The following is a 26,518-nucleotide window of genomic DNA, read 5'->3' as shown; positions in this document are numbered from 1 at the left end:
TTTCAAAGGAGGCAACCCTGCACTGAAGTGCTATGGTGAAGAACAGTCTGTGGCTCAGACACAGAAGAAATAACGAGCCTGGCTTTTGAAATAAAAAGGCTACACAACTCCCTGAAATTGCTTCCTCGGGGTGGCTTGAAAATCTGAGCTGCAAAAACAGACACCAAAGACAGACATGACCCTCATTTTTATCACTCAGCCAGGAAAACTTAGAAGAGAAAGCGTGTTTTCAGCAACAACTGCTCTAATGGCTTAGATAGCTCAGGGTAGCGACTAAGAGTTAGAAGAAGTGATGGGTGGAGGAAATGAAATTAACTCCATTGTCAGAGCAAGTCGTTAGTTTGTACGGACTGCACACCCTTGGTGAGAGCCCACAGTGTGACTCCCAGGGCTCTCCGTCACTTTGATTTCAGGAGGAAAAAAGGAAAGGGGAGGAAGTCACCGACAGCTCAGCAACGATATCAAAGTCTCCGTCTCAGCTGAACACCTCTCATTCAGAAAGCTCCCATGCCCATGGCTTTCCTCCCGAAAGCACGTGTATATCCCAAAGCAAGAAAACGCATCCTGGACATTGCAGAGAAACCCAGCACCAACAGCAGTGTCTCCTCTGCGCCCACCTGCCTCCGAGCAGAGCCTCTCCCCTTCCTTCTCCTCCCGTCCCAGGAGTGAGATGCATCCCAATGCAGACAGCTCTGGGGTGATGCTCCAAGTCGGAGCAATCCCAGATTAACTCACCTTGCTGCAGCCGCCTCTTCTCGCGGGGCCGAGTACGTGCAGCCCATGGCCGGGGCAGGGAAGAGGCAGACAAAGAGTTGCAGGGCAGCGAGGGGAGGTGTGGGGGGACGGATCTAACTCAGCTCTGGAGCAACACGCACACAGGCCTTTCCATTCTGCTCCTCCTGGGCATTAAAGCCAAGCGTCAGCCTTTTGTTAAAGAGAAGAGAGCCGGCAAAAAAGGTCCCGGCACGGGTCATAGCAGGAGTGGTTCTGTCCTCTCAGATCCTCGTGGCAGGGCTTTGGAAGTTACCGAGTGGATCCGCAGAGTCCTGAGAAACTGCAACATCTGGCAGCAGTGGCAGAAAGGAATTAGGAGCGGAGAATGAAACCTCCCAGGATCCTCCACAGCACACGTCCCTCTCCCATCCGCGTGGAGCAAGGGGACGGGACACAAAAACCCTCCCCCAGCCTTGTTACCTTGGAAACTGTTTATATCACAGCTGCTTTTATATATACTTTTTTTTTCTTTTTTTTAAGTTGACGCTGTAGCTCAATGAAATGATTCCAGACACTGTGTGAGCAACGCTACGGGTAACTATGGCAGTGCCATTACGGAGGCAGCTCAAAGGAGTTTGTTCTCTTCAGGATCCTATTAAATTAAATTAGAGATGGTCTCTCTCTAACACACATGGAGGCAGCGGAGAGCACTAATCAGGCTAAAGAGCTGGAGCAATTCCTGCCACAGGAAGCCCTACAAGCGCCAGGGAATGGATTTCTCTATAGCTGCAGAATAGAGATAAGCCAATTTCTGCCCCAAACAATGTTAAAGACAGGGGGAGAAGGGAGGAGGGGACACCGAGTGTACCAATCGATGTCTTGCCTGCCTCTCCCCAGAGCGACAGTCTGCACAACTCCAGAGCAGGGTCACGAGAAAGGAAAGAAATCTGTGATTGAGAAACACGCACAGAAGGCGCAGCCAAAGAATAAAAATAAGTGAGTGCATTCCCCAGCAAAGTCACCGTGAGGAAGCGCGGTGGCCACGGCTGTGTGGCAATCGAGAGCCATTCTCCTAATGACATCTGCAGAGCAGGCCGTGGGGAAGGCTGCTCCGGTGGTTTCAATTAAGTCTGAAAATGGTCAAAATGCAAGGAAGCCTCTGTCGGTGGTACCCCGGCCTGCCCCACGCACACATGTGCTACGCAACACAGGTATGGGACACCTTGCACACAGGGCTCTGGCCCTTCTTGGGCGCTTTGGGCAGGAGAACAGCCCCGATGGCTGTGAGGGTCAGGGATCAGCAAGTGCCTGAGCTCTGGCTGAGCCCACTGGGGCAAGATTGTGACCATTCCCAGACCAGGCAGAGTGAACCCAGCCCAGATGCCACCCAGAATGGGGTATTTTGACCGTGCATCTGTTCTTCCACAATCAAGGGCTGCTGCAGCACCACCATTTTCTTTGGACCACTGCTGAGCTAGCATGATCGAGGCGCACTGCTCCGTGATATGGCTCCCAAAAACCCCAGGAGGGCACCGAGGTGCTGGACGTTACCCTCAGACTGGAGACTGTTTGTGTTCTCCCACGTTGCCAGCAAACCCATCAAAGCCACAGCCATTGCAACATGTCTGAATTGCTGTTCAGCACTTTCATTCTCCAGCTTTCGGAGGCAGAAACTGAAGTTGAGGACCAAAGTGACACCACACAAACAGTCACCCAATACCATCAGATAAAGCAGCTCAGGACAGTTTGGCGACTCAATGCAGAGCTGTGGAGAACATGCTGAAGAAAAGCAACAACTCTTAAGGTCAAGACTCTGCACTTCAGCCAGAGACAGCCCTGCCGAGGGCTCTCTGCCTTTGTGGGCCTGGGACAGTTTCCCTGCTTGCAGACGGGCTGTTCCTGCCTGCCCACACACCAGTTTGCTACCCAGCTGACAGTGTGATCCTGCATCTTGCTGATTTGCTTGTTCATCAGAAAGGAAACTCCACTTTAGACTCAAGAATGACAGGAGGGAAGGAAGACCGAGGCTAAACAAGCTTGTTTTCCCCGCTCATTTCCCTCCTGATTCCAAACGTCCTATAAAATAATGCTGCAAAAGCTGTGGGAGGTTGCCGTCTCCATCCAGCCACAGCCTCTGTTTGTGGGTCCACACTGCCTCCAGACCAGCTTCCTACATGACCACAGCAGGGCTCAGGGCCAGGCTTAATGTAGGAAGAAAAACCACCTCAAAGCCTCTGCTCATTCCTCACCTGCCTGCCTGTCACTTCTCCAAAACACAATTGTGTCAGACAAGGTCTGAATCAACCTCACCTCTCCCCACTGGTTACGGGTGACAGGAGGTGCTGCTCTTCCCCAGCTCTCGCAAGGAGCAGCTGCACGGTGCTCCCTGCCAACCATCTCCCACACAACAGAGGAGGCAGCACGGACCCCACGCAGGAAACACAGGCAAAATATCCGAGAATCGGCTCAAAGCAAAAGGTCCTGCAGCAGAATGAGGTGGTAGGATGCACCTGCGAGGAGCCACAAAGCTTCTCTGTGGCATGACTTCTCCGCAAGGTCACGACAGCCGCTGAAGAGCTGCACGTGGTGGGAAACAAGCTTGGAAACAGTCACAAGGACAGCGAACACGAGAGCTCTCCAAGTTGATCTGCGTCACGTCAGGATCTAATTTCAGACCGATAGGGCCATTTCTCCAGCCAGCTTCGCGCTCATCGCAATGCAGCCACTCCGGCAGCAACCGCACACACTGACACACACGGCTTCTCTTGCAGGCACAAGAGGGAAAGTATCCGAGTCATCCAACAAAACAAATTCCCAAGATACAGCCAAGCAGGCCCACAGCTGGTTGCTGCCAGCCTCATGTGCACACGCCAGCACACAGTACTGCAGCCAGGGACATTTCTTCCTTCTAAACTACTCTTCTTTTAAGCTACTCTTCCCTTTACCTGGGGATTTCAGAACAGAGCTGGCATCCCGGGCTTGCCTGCAAGCTCTGTCACTGGAGAAGAGCGTCATGATCTGACCAAAGCAGAAACCATGAGACCAAACCTGCTCCTTTTCAATTATGACATGAATTACAACAGAAAACACTGGGTGACAAGCCCTGAACGCTGAAAGCAGCATAACCCGCTAAGGCAGACCTAAAGGCCTGAGATAACAGACCCACAACCGCTCGCTGTGTTTGATTTAGCTTTTACACACAGGATAACTAGGATATCAATCCCTTGCTGAAGTGCCTTCGCTTATCACCAAACATCCCCATCTGGACAGCCTACAGACAGGTCCTGCCACAGCTTCTTTCCACACCAGGCTGTAACGCTCTAAAATAAAGGACTGACAAGTATTTCTTGTCAGAGCAGCACCTGCTAAGTGCCATGGGGAGAAACCCACTTCATGCAGGGCGCGTTGCTGGTGCAACTGTGTGTGTTAAATCTTGAACGCACTGCGAGCAGCCAGCCGCAGCGCCTCCCCTCCTCGCAGCACAGCCTCACAACCATGACTTTGGGGGCCTACGGTGAGTTTGTAGCCAGAATTACAAACCCAGAGGATTCACCTTTGTTGCGTGGTTACGTTCTGCAAAGGCCTGATACCGGAAAGCGCAGAGCTGGGCAAAGGCTGAGGCTGGCCACCCCTCTGGGGCAAACTGCACCCACGCAGGGAACAGATCCTGGGAGACTGAAGGCAAATGTTTTGCACAATGGTGACTCCTACAGTCTCTGCTGCAGAGGGTTTCAAACTTCTTTACTGCTCTTACCAATGCTCCAGGAGGAAAGAGAAGGAACAAGATAAAAAGCCCAGCAGAAAACCGATGTTAAGTGTGGTATGTGATTGAGACAAGGAACTAAATGCACCCAGATCTCCACCAACGCAGCTCACTCCTGGCCGTAAGCTCTTTGCAGAAGACGGGGTGGAACAATGACCTCTCCCTCTCCAAATCCAGTCTCCTGCTGCTGCGGTAATCTGGCATCAAAGCCAAGCAAGTTTCACAAGAGCTGCCAAGCAGTTCATGCCCAGGAACTACCACCCAGCTTCCAAAGACTATTTCTTCTCTTCACAGCTAAGGGTAGATAAGATTTCTGATAGGAAACCTGCTTAAAAGCAAGTCCACCTTTCTCCAGATTTATGTAAATATGGCTTTTATCAGAAAACACAGAGAATAGCCAAAGCAATCCTTAGGAGTTTTGAAGTACAGCCAGGGGCTTTTCTGCTTTGTCTTTTTTTGCCTTGTTTGTGAAAACAAAATTACGGATTTGGGCCATAGAGTGGGGTCAGGCAGAACCGTAGCCTGGCTCTTCCGTGGGGATTTCTGCATGGCAAGGTGACCAGCTCAGAAGAAACACAAGAAGAAACCCCACACTTTGGGACTAAATCCCCACAGCTGGGGACCTCTCAGAATCCAGATGAACTTCCCACACAGCCTCCAAGGACCCACCGTAAGCAAGACAGAAAGCTACACTCACCCCATGCTGCCCGAGAGTTGTTACTTACACTGTTTGCATTTTGGGGAGGTCTGGGATTTCCTCCTTTTTCTGGCGGAAGAAGAACCAGTAGGTAAAAAGCCCGGTGATGAGCGAGATGAGAAACACATCCGTCATGCTGAAGAGAGAGTCCTGCTGCACAGCGTTGTCAGGAGGGGAGACATTCAGTTCCATGCCGGCGTCCCCCATGGCGGTCAGAGGCACTGCAAGAGGGAAAAACAAATGAACACCAGCAGTCACACAGTACCACAGAAGAGCATTAAGAGACATTCAGTGCATGCTTTTCCACTACGTGTTTACTCCCAGGAGCACAAGGCAGTCCAACAACTCTTTGGAGAAAGGCTTTGCACCATAATACTGTAAGATCCTTTTGTGTCCCAAAGTATCTCACTGCTCCACCAAGCTTTTCCCTTCTCGTTGCATCCATGTGGAGCCACCAGAAGTGATTTCTGCTCCTCTTCTGCCAGCACCATTGCAGCAGCCCCACATTCCAGCCAGGGAGTCCAGCCTGGCTCCTAACGCCCCAGCACAACTCAATAGGGACTCACAGCCAACCTTTATTAACGCCCTTACCACGAGCCCACGTGGTGTTAGTGGGAGAAGATCTCACTCTTCTAGTCACCCCACAGATCCGGGGCTTTCTCCCTCCTTTCCACAAGGTGAAACGATGCCCCAGACCTACTGTTGTGCTTGTAAACCAGAGAGCAGGACTGTGGCATGGTGCTTCTGTAGAGCATCCCCACATTAGGTCATCACAACACAAATGATGAACACTTCCAATTTACAATCCACTTCCACATGCAGACTGGGTTTACTACCCACCTCTTTTTGGGCCTCTGGTTTCTCAGTCCCCTCCTCTATGTTCCCCGGTTTAACTTCCATCTCCTTGAATTACTCCTTTCCACTTGCCAAGGCAGAGTTTAAGCGACTTGTGACTTGCCCATGGCCATACCCAGAGTCTGTGGTAGCACAAGAATGAGCACCCAGCCAAAAGTCCCCATTTAGCCCTATGGCCCCTGTCATTCACCTGGGGAGGCACCTGAAGCTCCCTCCTTCCCTCCCTCCGCTCTGCCAAAGCTCTGAACTCCTGACCCTCGTACAGATCACAAGATAATCTTCCCAACACACAAGGATGCACTGTGTTCCGAGCAAACAGATAATAAACTCGAAACTTGATTTGTAAGGGCAAAGTGACTCTTCTTGTACTTGGGCACCCTGCAAACTCAGGACACCATGGACATTTGAACTTTCACTCAGAGCCGTGGGTGTGCCACCGGAGAGAAAGGACATGTCCCGTAGCTGAGCCAGGAGCAGAGACTTGACCTGTTCAGCAAACCCGTGCCTGACAGAGAAAAGCTCCCAAACATCTTCCCTGGAGGGGGGTGAGAGAAGCAGCAAACTCCAAGTTATACCTGCACTGAGAAATAAAACTGACTGAAGTTTGAGGTTATGGTAATGTGTACAGGAGCTGGGAAGAAAAGGGAAGGTGATGCTTTGGGAGTGCTAACCATGGAGACCAGGTAAGGTCTTCAGCAAATCAGAAGCCCTTGTCACTCCACCAAGGAAAAATGCAGCTCTGGGGAACAAAGTTCTCTGCCATGGGCCACCAGCCCTGCAGGGTGCAGGGAAAAGTCCATGGCCACCTGGCAGCAATCACCAGTGGGCTCCTGGATGTTTTTGCAACCCAACCAGCTCTCAGCCCCACAAGAAGTTTAATTCAGTGGAGAATTTGGCAAGTGACTGTACTGTGAAAGGCACTAAAACACCACTGCAAAGCTTCCCAGAGACAACACTAAGCAGAGGGGCCGAAGAAAAATGTTAGCGATGTGACTGCAGACAAGCAAATTGCCTGTTTCTCTCCATCAGGCAGGTCACCCTGTCCTTCCGCCCCTGCAGACAGGCTTTCCATCGCTGGGTGTTATTTCTGTACAACTGTAGACTAAACTGTTAAGTTAAAGCCTCCACAACTGGAGCTTAGCTGCCAACAGCACAGCTCCCAGCAGGGCCCCTCTCCCGCTCCGTGTTGGCTCCCAGTAAATCAGCGAGGAGCTGGTTGAGCAACTGACACAAAGGGAAAGCACCAGTGGGGGGAAAAACGTCACTGGTTTAGTGCCTTCACAAATCCTTTCCCATGCACATAAGGCAGCAACAAACCTTTGCTCAGAGGAAGCCATAAAAGAAGAAAAAAAAATGGCTGACGGAGACCATGCTAAGCTGGTTTGGGGCAGGAGCTGCACCCCCTCCCTTCCGAGCACCAAATCCAGCCCTGGCAGCTGCCAAGCCCAAGGAAAGCCCCTTGCATGGAGCACAGCAGCATCCCGTGTAACACGCTGCACGTGGAGGGGAGTTTCAAGCTAGACACGGGTTTGGTGAGCAGCAGCCAGCCCAGGGTGGAACACAGAGGCTACACAAGCTCCTGGGCCCATCAGCAAAGCCGGGCTACACCTCCAGCAGTGGTTCATTGCTGTGCCCAAAGCAGCAGAGCTGCTGGCCTCCCAGAGCAGAAGGGACAAGCAGGAACCATGTGGGGTGCTGCTTTCTCTGCTCCCCCAGCAGTGATGCCTTAGCAGGAGGGAAGCTCCCGGGAAGGCAGCGTGGGCAGACGTGGGGGAGGATACCGTGCTATCTCCTGTATTATCTCCTGGCCTTCAGCATGCTGCAGCTCTCCAGAGCTTCAAAGAGGAACCCTCCAGCTGCTGCAGCAGCTGGACCACCCGCTGACTCCTCACAGCTGGAGGGAACAGAACCATTTCTGGAGGTTACGGGTCTGGTGCATGGAACAGGGTTTGGTTTGGCCTCCTCTTTTCATTCACAAGTCTCTATAGCATGAAGTTATATATATACTGACCTCTAACCCTGGAAGGAAACACAGTTCTCTAGTGATGGAACCAAAGACACAAGAACTGCTTTAAGTTTCGATGACGGGCCCCATCTGGTCCTGGACACTTAGTTATTTGAGTCCTATAGCCTAGCTACAGATTATTCTTTTTGCTCTCCCTTCACCATCCCCACCCCTAGGAAATGGTTTGCTTCGATGTAGCAAGAGAAAGGTAAAGGATGTGAAATCAGAGCTCACACTTCTTTTTTTAAAGGGTTGCATAACTCAGGAACTATTTATTGAACTCACTTCACCTAGCACAGGAAGATTATTCCTCAAGTTATCTCAGTCTGACCTGGTTGGCTGTCATAATTACTTTCCAGAAGTTCACAGCAATTAATTTTCAAATACAAGTACTTTTCTAACTTCCAGTGAAAAGAAATCTGACTCTTACATAGAATTTAGCTATCATGAAAATCCTGCAGTCTCTGGAAGGACCTCAACAGAATCAGACAGGGTTTTTTTTTTTAAAGGGAAAAAGAAGTTATGATGCAGAAGTAAAAGTTCCCTGATGCCAGTTTCAAGGGTAGCTATTGTATCTCCAATGTTTATTATACCTTCAATAAAGATAAGGCAGACTCCCATTTCCTCTTTTTATTTTCAAATCACGGCTCCAGCTCCTGGATCGTGGTTATGCACAGAGTATCTGGTGTAAAGCAGTCAGTCTCAGCTGAGATGTGAGGCGTGCACATCACACAGGAACGTCACAACATTTTGAAAGATTGCAGTCAAGGGATGCTGTGTTTTAACACAGCTTTTCAGCCTCCAAACGCAGCTCCTAAACCTGGGAATTTGCCTGCTACACAGCAGCTCACAATCACTCACATCACCAGGGAACCTCTCCACACATCTGCATCCTGCCGAAAAGCTGCACTTCCTTCTCATACTAAATAAATAAATAAACACTTAATACTCATGCACATCTCTGAAGCAAAAGACTGGAAGCACCGTCAGCGCCAGGCATCCTCAAATCCCCCATGATTTACACGTGGCCTGAAGGTGCTATCACATCACAGGGTTAAAAATATTAAAATATAAATAAAAATAGTATTACAACAAGCAAGAAGGGATGGGGAGTGCCCTAAAAGCCAAGTGGTTGGCAACCCAAAGAGCTCTATTCTTGCCCTCTCTTGCACACAGCATTGGGAGATGGTGCAGCACAAGCACCATGAATCCCTCAACCCCAGCTGGCAGAAACAGCGTCACGGTCACGAAACGTGGCTGAGAGGTCTCCCTGTCTGCCAAATACAAGGATGTTTCTGCAAACCACACTATAGAACCTTCTAATGACCAAAAAGCCTTGTCTCTGACACTTAAGTTGGTGATTTGGGCAGGAAGTCAGCTCTTTCGACTTGAAGCAGACTTCTGTTTAAATGTTTGCGACAAGTTTCATGTATTTCAGGACAGTTTGGCCTCCTGGTGCCAGGACTGCAACCTGCGACTCTTGCTCCAAAAAATGAGTGACTGAGCGCCGTGCTTGGCTCTCCTCTGCCTTGTGCCGTCACAAGCACACTGTGACCCACAGCATCAGCCCTGCTCATGTGAGGGAAAGGAGAAGGGAAAACTGCTGACCCAACACAGCCCTGGGCTGCTCCCCATGCCACCGATACCCGACCCCCTGATCAGCCCTGCAGCTGATCACAGCCTGGAGCACCAAGAAGCCCCCCAGTGAAGCAGAGAGGGCTCCCCACATACCCACATGCATCGTGCTGTGACCTACAGGCTCTGCCTGCCCTGGCACAGGGGCTGCACCCCCATCTCCCAGCTTACTGGAACAGCTGGAGTTTCCCCAACAGGCACCAAGCAGCAGCATCACCCTGTGAACAGCTGTGGATAAACACAGAAGCTGCAGGCAGGAACTCTATTTTGCAATGTGTACACGCAAAAATCTGTGACAAGTGAGTCAAAAGAGGAATCAAGCGACATATGCGCATGCAATGCCAGGAGTGACCATCCGCCCAACCCCTGCACTGGTGCCAGGCACGGCACAGAGAGAGCTCGGCAGGGTGCAGGGAGCTGGGTGCTGGCAGGCACACGGGTGTGAAGTCAAACCACGCCTGCAGGAACCAGCTGGCCGCACACCTCGCCACCAACATGAGCCCCAGACTGCCAAGCTCCTCCATTCCAGCTGCCCCATTCATCTCCAGCACGGACACTCACCGAAGGATTGCTTTCTGGTTTCTTGCAAACGGGAATCCATGCAAATCACCACCACCTCTAGCCGCTGGTTCTTTCAGCGTGGCTTTCTCCAGCTCAGACTCCCAGTAAAAGCCCCACAGACACGGCAGGGGAGGGCACAAAGGGACAGTGCTTGCAGATGTGACCTGGCAGAGAGCTCCTGTTGCTCCTGCAGCCACGTGACGGGGACCTGCATGTCACTGACTCAATACGTGCGTTGCGTTAGCAAACAAAGTGGCAGCAGCTGTCACGGTTGCTGAGCAATTGGGGATGTCAGCATTATCATGAGGTCTGCAAGAGCTTCTGTTCGAGAAGGATCAACCTGGATTTCCCAGGTGACCAGACACCATCACGTCCCTGGCCTGACCCAGGGATCCCCCTTTCTGTCATGCTGACCATGGCACAACACACATCAGGGACATGACCAGCCTCAAGAAGCCTTAAAAACAAACAAAAACCCACAACACACACAAACATCACAGTTTTAAACCAGAGATTAGTTATTTTCACCAGCATCACGGCACAGCTTCAAAAGACAGCCTTAGGACTGAGGGGAGACACAGCATGGAAACGAGCAGCCAAAGCAAATGGAAGCTCCTCCTCTTTGTACAGCACTGACCTGTAGCCCAGGCTTTAGAAACAATGGCAAAATGGGAAGACTGTAAATAGAATATAACTTAAAAAATACAACAAACAATTAAAAGACCTGGGAGGAATAAAAGAAAACCACTCAGCAGCCCTCCCGCAGGTCCCTGTTCCCACAGCACCTGAAAGCTTGTCGGGAGCTCGCACCGACGGCAGCACCGAAAGGAAGCCGCAGCGAGTCCCCAGCACTCTGTACAGCCCTGGAGGAGAAGGAAGAGACTTGCTTACAAACAGGAATGCGGTCTTGTGACCGGCAAAGCGTTTTCTTCTTTCACCCACTAAAGACACAAGACCAGCAAGAGGAAGAGGAGCCCCACAAACACAAGGAAGGTCAGCAGCAAGCGAGCAGGGCTGCAGTGGGGACGGTACCTCTGCCCCATCTCTTCTGAATTCCACCACAGTGAGGACTTTCCTGCGTGTTAGTGGGTGGTATGAGGCCAGGAGACCCCTAGGGCAAAACCAGATCTTCTCTTATTCCTCTCCAGGTATGAACACAACCGATTAGAATAAGAAACTCTGTCTACATCAGCCTGTGCCAGTTACTGGCCTCAGCAAGTCTCAAATTAGCTCTTATTCCATTCTTTTCTAGTAAAATGAGACCTGGCAAGAAACAAAAGAAAAAAAGGACCTTTCCAAAACAAAAGCAGACCATTGAAGTTGCTGCTCAGAGCCAGGTTATTTAACATTGCCTTCACCAGCCCTTGGATTAACCACTTCTCCATAGCTCTTGCCATGCTGGGATCACATTTCCCCTCAATAAGAGACCTTTAGTCTGGTCACACGAGAGTGTCTGTACTTGGTCCAGTCCACACGGGATCGCTGCTTTGAGTTTGGCTTTCACTACACTGAGCACTTCTGTATCACTTTCTTCCTGTATATTTAAAAAAAATCCCAGCACATCCCACAACTTCTCATTAAGTAGAGAACCGCACATCTAGCAACTCAAACTCCCATCTAAACAGATGAGGGGTAAGAAACATGCACTCAACTCAAAAGCAGAGTTTTTTAGGTGAAAAACAGCAAATTACTCTCGCTGTGCAAGGTCTCTTCTAACCAGACCTTGACACATCAGCTCAGATGGCAGCAGAACTTCTATTTCAGGCATGAGACAGATGCAGAGCAGCATCAGTCAGTCTGGGGCTTGAAATATTGCATATTTGAGTTTTCACTGTCACACTTGCATATTTTTTTCTGGCCAATAGGTTTCATTCAAGGACAGCAGAACGGCTGTAAAAGCAAGGAAGAGAAAGAAGAACAACAGGAAAGGTTTTACTGAGGCAGAAAGCAACTCTACCCTCTGTGTTTATCAAAGTGGGGCTACACAGTGAGCCCAGGACACTGAACCAAAGGACTTAAAGCATTATCCAACAGAAAAATGAATTCAAGCTTGCCAACCTGCCACAAAAGCAAGCAATCCAGAATTACTGGATTTATATGCTTCCTTTCACCAGATAAAAGCCCTTCTCTCAACTTTAAACAAGGATGTGGGGCATCTCACCAGCTCAGGCACCTGAACACCTTTTGTCATGCTGATTAACATGAGCCAGCAGAGAAAAACAAGTTTTCAGGATTACGGGATAAACAAAACCTGAGAATAGCAGGTAAACTGAACCCCCTGCTATCTAATACTGTTCCCCAGACTCTCTTCACAGGGAGGGACAAAATCAGTTTCTCATGCTTCAGGCATCATTTGAAAGTGGAACAGGGGTCTCAACACCACCAATATTCAGCCTGCAGGAGTTTCAGACCATCCTTTTGCCAGCTATTGTGCGCACTACTCAGACAAACTAATTGCTCAGAGGGCTGTGCTGCAAAAGCTCAGGGGCAACCCACTCAGGCATGTGTTTGGCACGGTTCAGGTCCTGCTGAAGATGTTTGTTTGGTTTGCATGTTTGTTTTCTAAGATGAAGGGGGGAAATATGGTACTTTTTCAGCAGCCTCTTCTGCAAGTGTTGTACCCAATGATGGCACAGGTGGAAATTCAGTGAAACCATCCTCCTCCAAACTCTGGACATCTCTGTACCCACTGCCTGCATTTCTTGCGGGTAGGTGTGACAAGCTGTGATTTTGCCTGCAGCCACTACAGATGGGGCTAGTAGTCACAGACTTTGACCTCTTCCAGTGGTAAGATTTGCAGAGCAAAGCCCACTAATGCTGCTATCGTTGGAGAGTCTTCCTTTAAAAATAACAGCTGGAAGAGCAACAGAGGCACATGGTTGAACAGATCCTGCAAAGGTTTTAAAAAGTGTAAAAAGCACCGATTAGAACAGTATGTTTTGGGCATTTTCTTATTTAAAGAAAACCAAGCACTGTTTGTATGGAACTGGGACATTTTGTATTTCTCAGGTAGCTTTCCTCTGAGGATGCGAGAGCTTTTCGGACATTACATGCTCATCTCCTACGTTGCTGTAAGGGAAGGAGGTATTACTGACCCTTACATCACATGGTAACTCAGCAGGAGAGCTGCCCTTCTGGTCCCAGAGCCAGGCTTCACATCTGACTATTCAAAGTGTGTGCAGTCGCCCTGCGACCTCCCTATTGCTCTGGGTACGGCAATCTGAGCTGCATTTTACTTTATTTGAGCACTCATGAAATACAAACTACCCAGCCCAGCCCCCTGTAACCACACACAACTGCATGCACGAGCAGACTCCAGAAAAATGAATCCTGTGCCCAAAGTGGATATCCCCGTGCCAAAAAGGGACACGAGGCCACAGAACAACAGACAAGGCAGGCAGGGGATAACCGGGGTCAGAAGTTGAAAGGCTGATCCTGAGTTGCACAAACTGCAGCTCCCCAACTCTCCACTCCCACCCCAGTACAGTCGACATAAACAGAAGATACTCGGCCCAGGGTTTTTCCTTTCCCATGTATACACAAGCTGCTCCTCTTACCTCCAGCGGTTACGCACACAGCCCTGTTACACAACCAGGGCTTGCACAATCCTCACAGGCATTTTATCAGCTTGCTCCTCCAAAGCCTGGAGTTCACTAAAACCCAGATGACCCACGAAAGCAAGTCAAGAGATGCATTTCACAAGCACCCATGCAGCAAGATCCAGCGCCGCAAAGACCGACCCACCAACTCCCTAAGCTGGTTACTAAACCCTGCCCACAGATTTGCGCATGCGCTGCCAGAGCCAGATTTTCCAAAGACAAAAATTCAACCCCATCTTTAACCCCGAACATCCTCATCTCCTACCCCATACCGTGAGAATGGAAAGGAAAATCAGTCAATAATTCATTATTCCTCACAAAGGAATAACCAGAGGCCCAGAGATAGCTAATAATTAAGCAAGAATACTACAATAACGTCACCATAGGTCAAACTCAGCCACTCTTTGGACTTGTGGCCCTAGAGACATCACCAGAGATACACGCGCTCCTCTTCTGCTCTTTCCGGGTTCTGTGAGCAATCAGTAGTGCACCATTGACTAATGTTTACTTGGGAGAAGCAGCAAGAGACTAAAAGCAACCTGTAATTATTTGCTCTAATATATGAAACTACAAACTCTATAAAAAAAATCAATCTTGGCAGAGGTGCACCTGTCACTGCAGGGATTGTGACTCACTCTCAACAATAGCGCCTATAAAGTAATCTCACCGCTCAGATCAAATGATCGCATTGGGAAAGCAACTTATGTAAGTTTGGTAAATTACATTTTTAGAAGCAGGAGAACCCATGTCAGGAAACAGAACAAAGTTCAGTATCAGCAAAGGTAACTGCCAGGTGGCTTTTCCTTTGTACCAGAGGAAAGGGACAAGGAGGACATGGCAGGAGCACAGACCTGAGCAGGGAAGCCTTTTCCCTTGCCTTTCAGGGCTGAGCAAACACATTACCTTGACTGCACCGCAACAGCCACAGGTGAGAGTAAAGATCAGATGAGATTTCAGTGCGGACAGAGTTCCACGTGCTGCTATTACCGTGGGTGAACCTGGTAAAGAAATCGGCACTCCCAGCCTGTCAGATCTTGCTGCCAGCCGCCCTCCCCAAACCCAACTGCACCCACACATGCTCCACAACCGCCAACACCCAAAAGGAAGAGGTTACCTTGCACCTACGGCTCTACAAGCAGGCACGGATGGGGCCCGTGAGCTCCAGCACGAAGGGTGGCGAGCAGTGAGGAGGTTTCCCTCAGGACAAGGGGTTTTGGTCGTATGGCCCCGTCAAGCTCCTCCAGCTGTTTTGGAAGAAAAAGAAATAAAAGTTGCAGAATGCACTGACTTGCTCAACCCTGGTGACCCAGAAAGCGCCACCCCAGAGATTACTGACTGAACAGGAGGCAACTGCAAAGAATGACAAAGCAAGAGGTTTTACTCTGTCACAATTAGAGCAGGATTAATTAGCAGAGGGTTAAGACAGCTGTGTGACACTACCTCCTCCTTCCTGCACACTCTCCACCTTACTGTCCAAGGCTTTTACACTAGAAGATTAGAAGAAAGGGCTCAGTTGCATCAGGTTTGTTTAGGTTGGTTGGTTTGTTTTTTCCTGTAGCACTGGTATCCTCCCTGAGTTTTTAGAAAATTGTTTTGCAAATATAGTTCTCACGCACCATCAGGTCCACACGCAACACAGAGGACTCTGAATCCAGACACTCTGCACACCCTGTTTCAGAGCAATCAACCATCACAAGATGCATCTGAAGGAAAACCAAGAGCTGTACTGAGAAAACACCAGGTTCTCCAGGAAGGGTCTGGCTCACCAGCCCTTCCCTGACAAACCAGCAATTTCCTCATGCGCAGCAGATTAATCTGCAAGTTTGCTTTCCAAGTGCACAACAGCTCAACAGGATTTCCAAGGAACTACAGAAATACTGAAAGAAAGCACAGCCCCTTCTATCTAGCCAAAGGAATTAGTGCATCAGCGCACCCCACTAAGCACAACTCTGCGGCCTAACAAAAACATAATTACATCCTGCAGCTCCTCGCTACAGTCCACACAAAGCATAAAGCTCTACGGAAGGAAGGACCAACACTGTTTCACTTTCAGAATTTAGAAACAGAGACCTGATCCTTCCTTGTGCTTTTCCAGCTTCTCAGGTGGATGCATGTTCCTGCTTCTTAAAAAAGAGCTGTAAAAATACAAACCCATTTCAGTTTTCCAAATCCATTCAGATTAGGCAGAAAACCTCAGTGACGCCTATTCCCTATATGCATTCCACCAGACGTTACTGTTTCTCTTCACATTCTATAAGCTGAGCTAAGCTGACCCATGGTCTAAACACTGGCAGATCAAAGCACGCTCCGAGCTGCACCGGCTGCACTTACTCCTGCAAGTAAAACAACTTCCTAAGAACCAATTCCACCTTGATGACTAACACCCAATATTATGATCCAGGTGTCTTCACCCCCTCCAGCTTTACTATTTCCAAAAAGTGAGTTTTGCATAATTTCCTTCCACGAGCACACTCCCCAAGGGAATAACTTGGCTCTCCAAAGAAATTCCATTAGGAAAACATGGGGCAAACAGTCTTCCAACACCACTGAAGTTTATAAAGAGAAATAGGTGGAATTACAGCAAACCAGCCCAGTGCACAGCAAAGGTGCCAGTTATAACTCCAGGAATAACTTTCTGCAGTGAAATACCAGGAAAAGAAGTTAATTGAAGGTTTTTAACGAGCAGCAGCCAGGAATGGGGTAACTACAAGCAACCCTGCAGCATTCTGGAAGCCAAGTGGGGCAGACAGCACCTCCAGCACCCCCTTCCGGGCTGCCAGGACCCACTGTGGGGTTCAGCAGGGGCCAGTGTGGGGGGGACGGCCAGGCCTTGCACCTCCCTCAGTCCTCAGCTTGATGGGGGAGACCCCCCACATACCCAAATAACAGGGCGCCCCCTCATGCCAGCCCCCCAATACAAGGGACCCAGTTGCACCAGAATCCCAATAACAGGGGTTCTGGCCACCCCAGTCCCTCCCAAAAAACAGGGGGCCCAGTCACACCACACCCCCCAATAACAGGGACTCTGGTCACCACAATCTCCCCCAAATAACAGGGCATCCAGCCACATCAACCTCCCCGCCAAATAACAGGTGAATCGCTCAAGCCAGTCCCCCGCACAGGGGACTCTGGTCACCCCAGTCCTGCCAGTAACAGGGCGCCAGTCGCACCAGTCCCCCCATATAACAGTGGGCCCGCTCATCCCAGCCCCCCCATCAGGAGCTGCCGGCCCTCCCCTCCCCCTCAGGGGACCCGGGAGCCTGGTTCCCCCCTCAGCCACAGGGGACCGACCCAGGGCCTCGGCCCCCCGACCCCAAGAGCCGCGCGTCCCAGCCCCGAGCCCCAGTCCCCGGTGCACCCACCGCCCCGGCCCGTCCGACACTGGCGACCCCGCAGCCCCGGCGCGGCCGGCACGTAGGGCGGATCGCACCACTGAGGCACGGCTGTAAGGGGGGAAAAGCTCCTCCCTCGCCGCCCGCCAATGGGATGCGAGCGCGCCTGCGGGAGGAGATTCCCCCTCTGCGGCGACGCGGTTGGTACGGCTCCGCCGCGCCATGCGTAGAGGCGTCTTAAAGGGACAGGAAGCACTGTAGGGTCGGGGTTGTGGGCATGGGTCAAAGGTCAAGGAGGTGTCAAGGCTCGGTCGCAGGACCATGGGGACCCGGGGCGCAGCCGGCGCCCTGCGGCCGGTCACCCCCACCCGTCCTTGGGAAACGAGGGGTGCTCCGCCTGGCCAGCTCCGAGCCAGAGCGAGTGAACGCGCCTGATTCAGGCACAAACCAGACTATTTGGGTGTTTTGGGGCAGCTTTTCCCTTAATGCTTGTGCAGCCGCCACTGTGCAATTTCACAAGCAGCTCTGGAAACATCCCCAGCAGGAGGTTTTGCAACTCGAACCCCAGATCCCGGCTCTTGGGGCCACAGAGGGACCAGCACCTTTCTTTCTCCTTTTGTTGTGCAGCTGGGTCACGACTCTGCCAAGCCCAGTCTGGCCAAAACCAGAACACCCGCACCCCACCTGCAGCCCCACGGCCAGGTCGTGGGCCCCAGCACCATGTGCAGGATCACCCCAAGGCTGGTTCCAGTGGCCGCACAGCTGCTGTCACATCCAAAGTGACGGTTCTGCCGCTATCGCTGTGTTGACACTCGCTACAGAGTCAACAAAACCCCGAGGAAGGTACAAAGTCTGCACTGGCCGAGCTGGGGCCGGCAAGGGTGTGAGGAGGGGACACTGACCCAAAAAGCAAGGGCTCTGGGGCAGCGATGCCCAGGGCTGCAGGGACATCCCGTTCCATGTGAACTACAGTCACCCCCTCAGCTCCCCGGAGGGAACTCTGCTCTGTGACCGTCACCCGTGACGTAAATGCCTGCAGGTGAAAGATCAGAGTGGCCGCGGTGTGCCTGCACCGACCCAAGGGGACAGCAGGACAGTGGTGGTCCGTGGTTTGGGGTCATCAGGCCCTTTGGCTGCCTGGACTGGGGACAGATCCATTTTCCTTTTGACATCAGTGCCTCCTGCCAGGTCCCCCCACACTTCAGGAGCCCCACGCTCCCAGACAGGGCAGGGATGTAGGTCCAAGTCGTTTCTGCTTTCCTCATGTGCCAAAATGCTTTTCTCTCACACCGTGGTGGGAACAGAAGAGCCAAGGGGACAGAGCTGGGGTTTCCAGAGCACCCTTCCCACAGCAGGACCGCTACACAGGGTAACAGCCAGCTCAGCTCCCAGGGCTCATCCCCAGACTCTTGTCACTCTGCAGTGTCCCCCCAAGGACATGGGGACAAGCCAAGAGGCTTTCTGGGCTCCCTGTTCACTCTGCTTCTGGGGCAGATGCAACACTGACCTTCAAAGAACTGGCAGCTTTACTGGCAACGCACCAGAGGCATAAAATAACAAACCCTCAGAGACAGCACGTTCCCCAGAAGCAGCCATCCCAGGCTGAACCAGGGTTTATTGATTCCCCCCCCAGCCCCCACTGCTTTAGAACTTCAATTCTCTGTCTCCCCTCCAAGGAAAGAACCTGGTATTGCAACATGCCATCAGTAACCTGTGAGCTTCATTAGACAAATAGCAAAGCCCAGCGAGCTGATGATTTTTAGGTTTCTCTTACTAATTTAATTCCTCTTTTCAGCCTCAGACATGTTTGCAAATGCCTCATCCCATCCCCTTCTCTCCCAGCAATTTCCCTTCACTGGGTGAGGAGTTCTGGGTTTGCTACCAGCCCTGGGAAACTGGGACTTGGTTGGACTCCACTGCTGGAGAAGCAGAAGGTCCACAGCTGACTTATACAACAGCGTTTCAGCATTTCCCTCAGGAAAGGCAGAGAAAAGACTTCACTAGAAACAAACAAACACAAACTTTACAAACGCCCATCCGAAGGCCACTGAACACAGGTACAACACACTGGAAGTGACAGAAAGGTGCCTGGTATACGGGTATAAAACATTACGATTGCTACCGGTTCTCATCACCCTTCTGCATGTTTCCGGGGGAAAAAAAAAACAAGTAATAAAATTCCTGGGTTTACAGACAAAGATCACACAAGGAGGAAAATCAAGGCACTAATGAGAGTGGAGCATCAACACTGCAATGTTATCTCCAGCATTTCTTTCCTGGTATTAAAAACATACTTTTAAGTTCCAAAGAAGCATCTCATCCTGTTCTCGCTCTGCACTAAACACATAACAATGCAATTGCTGTGTAGCAGGTCAGGAAAGATGGGACCACGAGGCCAAGTCTATTTGTGATCCCACAGAGGAGTGAAACGATCAGGGACAAGATCGAAGAAGCCACCAACTCCACACGTCCCACCAGCTCTGGGCTGGTTCCCAAAATTGCTGCATCCTCCTGCAGAAAGGTGCTGCCTGGGGTGCCTACCTTTGTGAGCAGAGCTTCTTACCAAGGTGAATCGAGGTCTAAGTCCTCAGCATTCCCTTTGCTCTTGCCCCAAAGCAAGTCCCTGGGAAGCCACATGTATCTGTGGCTGTCACCCAGAAGGGCTGCTGGAGAGGCCAGCGGCTGTATGGCAACACAGGGCTTCTTCAGACACCGAAAAGGGGAAAAAAGAGCCACGTACGTGCTTTGGAGCACACAGCTGCCAATGCTGCCTGTGACAGCACAGAAAAGCCCCGAGGTGATTGTGGTTTCAGGTTAGGCACTGCAAGAACATCTCCAAGAGCAGTAATGGCACTTCAGGCTTCATGTAGCACTTTTTTGGGGGGGAAACCACAACAAAACTCTAAGCAAAGAGTCAGTGTCAATAGTTGAGATCCTGGCTGCTTTACAGACCCAAAGATAGCAGGTTCCTCCTAGTTACGGCACAGTAAAGCAGCTACACAGCTGGAAATGAAGTTCAAATCCCACCAACTCAACCAAACTCCTCTGTTACTACCACAGGCACCAAACGCTGCATCCTGCCCTGAATCCCTGGCTGAAAACTCCCCTCTCCCACACACCTTCCCACCAGCTCTGAAGGAAACAGAGACAGATTGTGCCAATATTGGTGGGTGAGATATCTAAAGCTGAGCAGTGGGAACACCCCCAATGGCATTGCTAGATTCTAGTTAATTATTCTAACCCACTGTTAAGGTCTCTCCCAGCTCCTTGGATTTATATAGATTTGGTCCACAAATGGTCAAAATCCCTTATTGAAGAATCTTTCACTATTTTGCATGCAGCTGAGGTTGTCTTATCGACAAGTGCTGACAACACAGGCTGAGTTAGTGCAGGACTATCAGAAAATGAAGGAAACATGGTGACATATGTACAGAGTGCAGCTAAGAAGGACATTCAGCATTTAAGAGCTGTGTTTTTGGGGGCAGAAAAGGGTGTTCTGTATTCTGCCATCTTGCCCCAGCCCTGGTTTAACAAGCTTCCTTCAAGGCACACTCTTAGGGGAGAAGTCACTAGCAAAGCAGACATCTGTCCTTCTCCACTCAAATATTAAATTATAAACTAAGGTTTCCAAGATTTCAATCTCTTTTGGGTCATAGCTATGTCATACCTGTAAACAAGATAGGAGACTCAGAGCCTCAGCGTAGATGAGACGTATCCTTCTTGCTGCAGCCTAGTTAAACCCCAGATTAGTCCAGTGCTTTGACAATTAAGTTCCTAGCTTGAGTCAGGGAGCTGATGCACTGAAATTCTAGTGGCAGTGCAGGAGAATGCAGCTGCTAAACAGAGCAGTGAAAAAACATCCCAAGAGGATGAGAAGTGCACAGAGGTGATAAAGTCCCCATCCCCCCAACAGTCTCAAAAAGTAGAAAAAAAATAATAAAGGAAATACAATTAAAGTAGCCTGCACCAGGGAGCAGGGGAATGGCCAACACTGGAGCTCCCAATCCATTCCAGATACTGCAAAGACATCAGCGATGCGCTGCTGCACGAGCATCACACAACGGTCCTGCTGCAGTATGAGAGTCCTGCTGCTTTCTGGAGGATCAGTACATCTGGACTCTCGAAAATTCCACTGAAACAGGAGCCACTGCAGCTGCGGGATAGCCTGCTGCTGGCTGCACCCCAGCCGAGGGGCCCATGCCTGTGGGTGTCTGTGGATCGGTCGCGTACACGTGCTGTGGGGGAGAGAACTTGACTGACTGGCAGCACTGTCCAGGTGATGCTCCGGTGTGGACCTGCACGAAATGTTCTCTGAAGGCACCTCTGGCTTTGTAGGGGGAAGAAAAGAGGTTGTGTCCTGCAGCACAGCCCTGCTGAGATCCCTCGTGTCCCAGAGCGCAGCTGGGATGGAGCCCCTGGCTCTGTGCACTGAGCTGCTGCATCTGGAAAGCGGGAAGAGCCAGAGGTGAGGAGTAGGAGTAGCTTTGGGTGGGATAAGCGCCCGGTGCGGGGTTAATCCTGAGCAGAAAGAAAACAGAAGGTTACAGTGTGTTATGAGCTGGCATTGCCTAATTAGCGCTGGAAGTGCCCTGGAGGTGGATTTCCTCCTGACCAGCGCTCAGAAAGGTCACTGCGATCCATCAGAGAGATTCACCGCAAGAGAGGCAGCACTTGAGTAAAAACAGGCTTACCGGCCTCCCAGGGCAGATGTTCCCACTCCCAACCCACAGCAATTCCACACCCACTGAGCGGTTCTTGGCCCCGAGTCTCTTTGTGCAGGGAATACACAAGCTTTAAGATTTCCATGCGCATCCTTCCTGCCTCCCACTGAGCGAACACATCTGCTAAGTTATTAATCAGGAGAAGTCACGGCTGCCAAGTGTTATTTATCAAGAAGCCATAAAGGCTTTTGGTGCGAGTAAGAGCCCAGGGTACAGAGCAAAAAGGGAAGAGGGGGAGAGTTACCAAAATAATGAATAATTTGTGAGCTAGGTCTAGAAACTCCCTTTGCCAACAGAAGGTATGACTCATCCTGCCAAAACGCATCGAGAGAGAGAGGCAATCTGTCCAGGAGCCAAAGCCTCTGGGACTTCGGGAGTACTGCTGAGAATCAGGACAATATTCATGAAGAACATGACTGGATTCTCAGCAAGAATACGCGGTTTTCAGGCTTGGATTATTTTTTTTTCATTTGGGGTGTGAGTTTGGTTTTATTTTTATTATTATTATTTTTTGTTTGTTTGTGGACACAAACATGCTGTCGAAGCCTGGATCTCCTAGCAATGTCTCCTGTGTGGTGGCGAGTTAGTGCCTGAAGTCTTAGGAAATTTAAATTAAAAATACCCACAAGAAAACAAAACAGAACAAAAACCACACACACAAAAAAACCACCAATGAAAAAAAAAACCACAAAAAACCCAAACCAAAACAACAAAAACCAAACAAAACACATCAAGAACTCTTACTTGGGAATAAGAATAAAAATACTAAAAGTTAAGCCCCAGAAGCACATATAGATCTTGTGCCTAAGACACAGACACATGCAAATTTAGCTGCAGAAACTGAGACATCCTAGAAACACCTTCCCACGCCCTGCTTGATAGTCAAATGTTTATGTAAATACCTTTGAGCCGGAACAGTCTATTTATGTCATCTCACCTAAATGCAGGTTTAGACACAGAGCTGAGACGCTGCACACAACAGTTATTAGCAGAAGCACAGAAGCATCAGACTGATGCAGACTCAGGGTCAGCAGGACAGTCCCTCCACCCAAAATCAGCACTTGCACAGAGGAAGACAGTAAAAACAAATGCTGCTGGGTGTGTCTGGCTTCCCCTGCAAGGTCTGAGACCCCAGATCCCTCAGGGCATCGCTCCTGCCACAGGCAATGGTTTCTTTTATGGTTTCCCCAAGGATGAGGGCAGATGCAAACACATGGGAATGTTTCCACTTCAAAGGACACTTTACAGTGAGCTGATGGCTTAAACAATACATAGAATGTAACCCTTAATAGAAAACCATCCTTCCCCTGTGAAACTGAAATAACATCTTAGAACAGGAGAAAAATTGACCTACATTTCCAGCCTTTTTAGAATACAAGGGAGTTCTCCTGGCTTGTGCTATATACAAGCTTAAAACCGTTCCTGAATGTCAGCCAAAGGCCCAAGGTTTCTTTTCGGTAAAGCAATCTTGCCTCGACACCGAAAGCATGCATTGCAAGGTCTACGTTGAACTTTGTAAGTGACATCTTTAATTTATAACGCTCTGCTAATACACAGATTTGGACATGAGTCACTTCACAGCGTTCCTGGGAGGAGAGGTGTGGCAAAGAAAGATAAAAGATCACACCCCAAGGAACCATAAGGCTGGGAACAAATGCCATAACTCCTGATGTCAGGGCAGAACTGCACAATTTAACTCTCATGTCAGCCGAGCTGCGATACCTTTGCATGTGTACACGCTGTCCTTGCAGCAAATGAGAGGTTTTCACCTCAATTTAGCTTTCACTGAAAGACCTGGTTGAGTTGATGTGTGATAACGTATTAGTTACAGTAATGTCACAAGAACAGGTCAGTATGTTCCTCCTAACACCCAATATATGAACATGACAAGCAGAACACATCTTTTAAAGATGATTAATGCCTCCACTTATGTCTCCAAATTCCCCTGTATCATAAAATCTTTCACAGGAACTCCTGTACTCACTTGCTGTTTTCAAAGGCTCTTCTCTCTGCCAAGGACCCTGGGATATACTTCAGCCCTGGTATCCTCTTTAGCAGGCTGAAAGGGAACAACCGGTCCAGCTTAGAGCCCACCGACTCTGGAAAATCCAAGCAGAAACAGTAGCCAAGACCATCTGAAGTCAGCAGCGCGTTAAGGAGGATTGCAGACAAAACACACTCATTTCTAAAACAGCCACAGTTAAGCAAAAGCCCAGGAAATACCGTAAGGTCAGCGCATCATAGAATCATTTTGGTTGGAAAAGACCCTCAAGTTCACCGAGTCTAACTGTTAACCTAACACCGGCACTAACCCATGTCCCTGAGAACCTCATCTCCACGTCCATTTAACCCCTCTAGGGATGGTGACTCCTCCACTGCCCTGGGCAGACTGTTCCAATGCCCGATAGCACTTTGGGGAAGAAATTGTTCCCAATATCCAATCTGAACTTCCCCTGGCACAACTTGAGGCCGTTTCCTCTTGTCCTATCACTTGCTACATCTCAGCACCCAGAAAGGCAGCATGTCCTCCTCCCCCTCGTGAACAAGTGATCCCACTCTGGTTCAGGGCTTTGCACTTGGAAAGGATACAGGCTTCCCCAGCTAGGAGCCCACACAGGTTACTCAAGAGAGAAGAGTGGGGGATGAACCACGCTATGCAGAGCATAAACCATGGCACCAGCACCATTGGAACCCTAACCCCAAAAAACAGAGTCCTCTTCATCCGTGAGCGCGTGGTGGACACACCCAACATAGCAAAAGCTACTGGCATGAATCCTTTGGCATCTTCCACCTCTGACACCCTTGAGACAATGATCTCCAGTAAGAGGTACAGGAGGGCAGAGAGGACGGCAAACGCAACGATGAGGACACAGTGCTTCACAGTGCCAACGTTCTTCTCAAAGCTTCCAGCAAAATACCAGATGATAATGGCACCGCAAGTCAAGGATATCAGGTCTTCATAGACAAAGATGTAGGTAATTAACCTGTGAACTGAGCACACCAGCATGTTACAAAGGCAGAGGCTGCAATGAATGTTTTAAATCACTACAGTGATATGCCTGAGGGAAAGTGAGCCTACAGGATTAATAAAAAGCTTTCATTTCTGTCCTGGTGTACAAGAGAAGGAACTTGAGGCCTGTAAAACCATGTGTAAATAACCAAGTTAGAGTTAAAACAAGTGCTATTTGGGGTATCACTGACATATGAACTGACTCTTGCTGTGTCCCAGGAAGCTGCCTGGAAAAAAGCAACAGCATCTGTAGCAAATTTCAGTCTCAAAAGGAGAAAGGAAGAGACACAAAAATGACTCTTATAGTAACTATGACTTTGCTCAAAAGACAGACACTTGTTAAGCTGCTCACAAAAAAATGCTGGAAGTTCTCAAGCCCTCTGGTCAGCCGTTCTCCCGGGCACTCAGTGACGACTGAGACAGAAAGTTCTCCACCTCCCTCCCATCAGTCTCAGTCCCATGGCCAGAAAACCAGCAGTTAAGTGTTTAACTCAGTGCAGCCCGAATGTGCCTCTGGAAACATGTGAGGAGACTGTGGAATTCAGCCATCAGCTCAGAGTACTGGACTGCTAGAAGAAATTACTGCATGGGGGTGAGCCAGAAGACGGGAATTAAAAGCTTGACAAAAATTGTTCTGGGGATACAAAAGGGGCCAAGAAAAGCAACGCCCCCCCAAGCTGCTGGCAGCATACCCCCACTGTGCCCAGCATCAAGGAGAGGAGGGAAGCAAAGGCGCGGTAGGGGATTCAGGAGGGGGGGAAAGGGCCTGGAAAGCGGAGGGGCCAAGGAGGCGGCGGCTGCTCCGCCCCAGCAGCCCCCGCTCACCTTCCCCCGCCCACACGGCGACGGCCCGCAGCGAGGCGGCGGAGCGGGCGGCGGGCGCTCCCCGCAGCAGCCCCGGTGCGGAAGCAACGAGCGAAAGCAACAACATGAGGGCGGTAGCGGCCGGCGGGCGCCCCCACCCCACCGCCATGCTGCCGCGCACCGCCCCACTTCCGGCCGCCGCCGGAAGGCCTGGGCCGTTGCCGTGGCAACGCGAGGCTCTGCAGCGCCCCCGTTACCATGGAGACGGGCGGGAGGTGTTTGGGAGGGTTTTACCCTCCTTTTAAAATTTTCTTTTTGCTATTATTATTTTTTCCATTTCCAGAAGGGAAATATATCCTATGGGGTGAGGTGTGAGCTGTCGCTGGAAGCCCGCCCCAGGCCGTGTTACTGCCGAGCCTCCACCAACACAGCTCCCCCGTGGCGGGAGGCTCTGCTTAGCCACAAAGGCCCCGACCAGCCCCGTCTGCTCCCCGCTCACGTGTGGCGGGGTTGGGCCGCTCGGAAAGGCCAAATATTTCCCTTCAGGTGTGACAGGAGGAGAGGGAGCATCTGCACCAGAGCTGTGTCTGCCCACGGTGCAAATGGAGGGGTTGCCCAAAGACAGGCCTCCTCCTGAGAGGGACGTGCAGGTAACAGTGAGAAGCAGGGAGAAATGGAGGCTTCGCTCAAAGGGCAGCGGGAGGCCCACCCCAGTGAGCCTGCTTCCTGATGCTCAGACCCGCATCTGCCCGCCACAAACGGCCACGTGGCACAAATGCTCCCCTGCCACCAGCTCCTCCTCCCGACATGACCCCAGTCATG

At 50.5% G+C, this 26,518-nt stretch overlaps 2 protein-coding genes across 10 annotated transcripts in view; both read right to left on the bottom strand.

The window, feature by feature from the left end:
• The window catches only part of LOC102096906 (NADPH--cytochrome P450 reductase), a 29,142-nt gene extending 11,766 nt beyond the window's left edge, over window positions 1-17,376 (bottom strand). The window contains exons 1-4 of one of the 8 annotated variants that reach the window (XM_065036460.1): window positions 17,192-17,376; window positions 14,944-15,073; window positions 14,733-14,827; window positions 5,203-5,395 (exon numbers count right to left, since the gene is read on the bottom strand). In XM_065036460.1, coding sequence (XP_064892532.1) covers window positions 5,203-5,381 — 179 coding nt within the window. In that variant the 5' untranslated portion in view covers window positions 5,382-5,395; window positions 14,733-14,827; window positions 14,944-15,073; window positions 17,192-17,376. Of the gene's footprint in view, window positions 1-735; window positions 5,133-5,202; window positions 5,396-11,015; window positions 11,094-13,787; window positions 13,939-14,732; window positions 14,828-14,943; window positions 15,074-15,899; window positions 15,961-15,980; window positions 16,911-17,191 lie in introns of those variants that run through there. The other 7 variants (XM_065036459.1, XM_005501962.3, XM_065036458.1 and 4 more) reach the window with 7 other exon arrangements.
• A 1,349-nt stretch (window positions 17,377-18,725) lies between these two features.
• On the bottom strand, window positions 18,726-25,888 carry RHBDD2 (rhomboid domain containing 2). Of its 2 annotated transcripts, none has more exons than XM_005502097.3 (4): window positions 25,718-25,888; window positions 24,472-24,873; window positions 23,867-24,017; window positions 18,726-21,679 (listed from the first exon to the last, which is right to left on the bottom strand). In XM_005502097.3, the coding sequence occupies exons 1-4, from the start codon at window positions 25,863-25,865 to the stop codon at window positions 21,265-21,267; spliced, it is 1,116 nt and encodes a 371-aa protein (XP_005502154.2). In that variant the 5' UTR covers window positions 25,866-25,888; the 3' UTR covers window positions 18,726-21,264. The 2 variants fall into 2 exon arrangements, with proteins under 2 accessions (XP_005502154.2, XP_064892540.1); XM_065036468.1 differs by having other exon boundaries at window positions 18,726-21,603.
• Between the last annotated feature and the right edge of the window lie 630 nt (window positions 25,889-26,518).

The sequence above is a fragment of the Columba livia genome, chromosome 20, assembly GCF_036013475.1.
Source record: "Columba livia isolate bColLiv1 breed racing homer chromosome 20, bColLiv1.pat.W.v2, whole genome shotgun sequence".
In the NCBI taxonomy this organism is placed as follows: Eukaryota; Metazoa; Chordata; class Aves; order Columbiformes; family Columbidae; genus Columba; species Columba livia.
The sequence above is the reverse complement of the archived record's forward strand: the minus strand, read 5'-3'. Positions and strand labels throughout refer to the sequence as shown.

Coding starts and splice junctions, on each gene's coding strand:
- RHBDD2 (XM_065036468.1), bottom strand. CDS start 25,865: ATGGCGGTGGGGTGGGGGCGCCCGCCGGCCGCTACCGCCCTCATGTTG. Junction 24,018..24,471: donor GCTCCTAGCTGGGGAAGCCT/GTATCCTTTCCA, acceptor TGCTGACTTCAG/ATGGTCTTGGCTACTGTTTC. Junction 21,604..23,866: donor AGAGCCTTTGAAAACAGCAA/GTGAGTACAGGA, acceptor CCCGCTTTCCAG/ATGCAGCAGCTCAGTGCACA.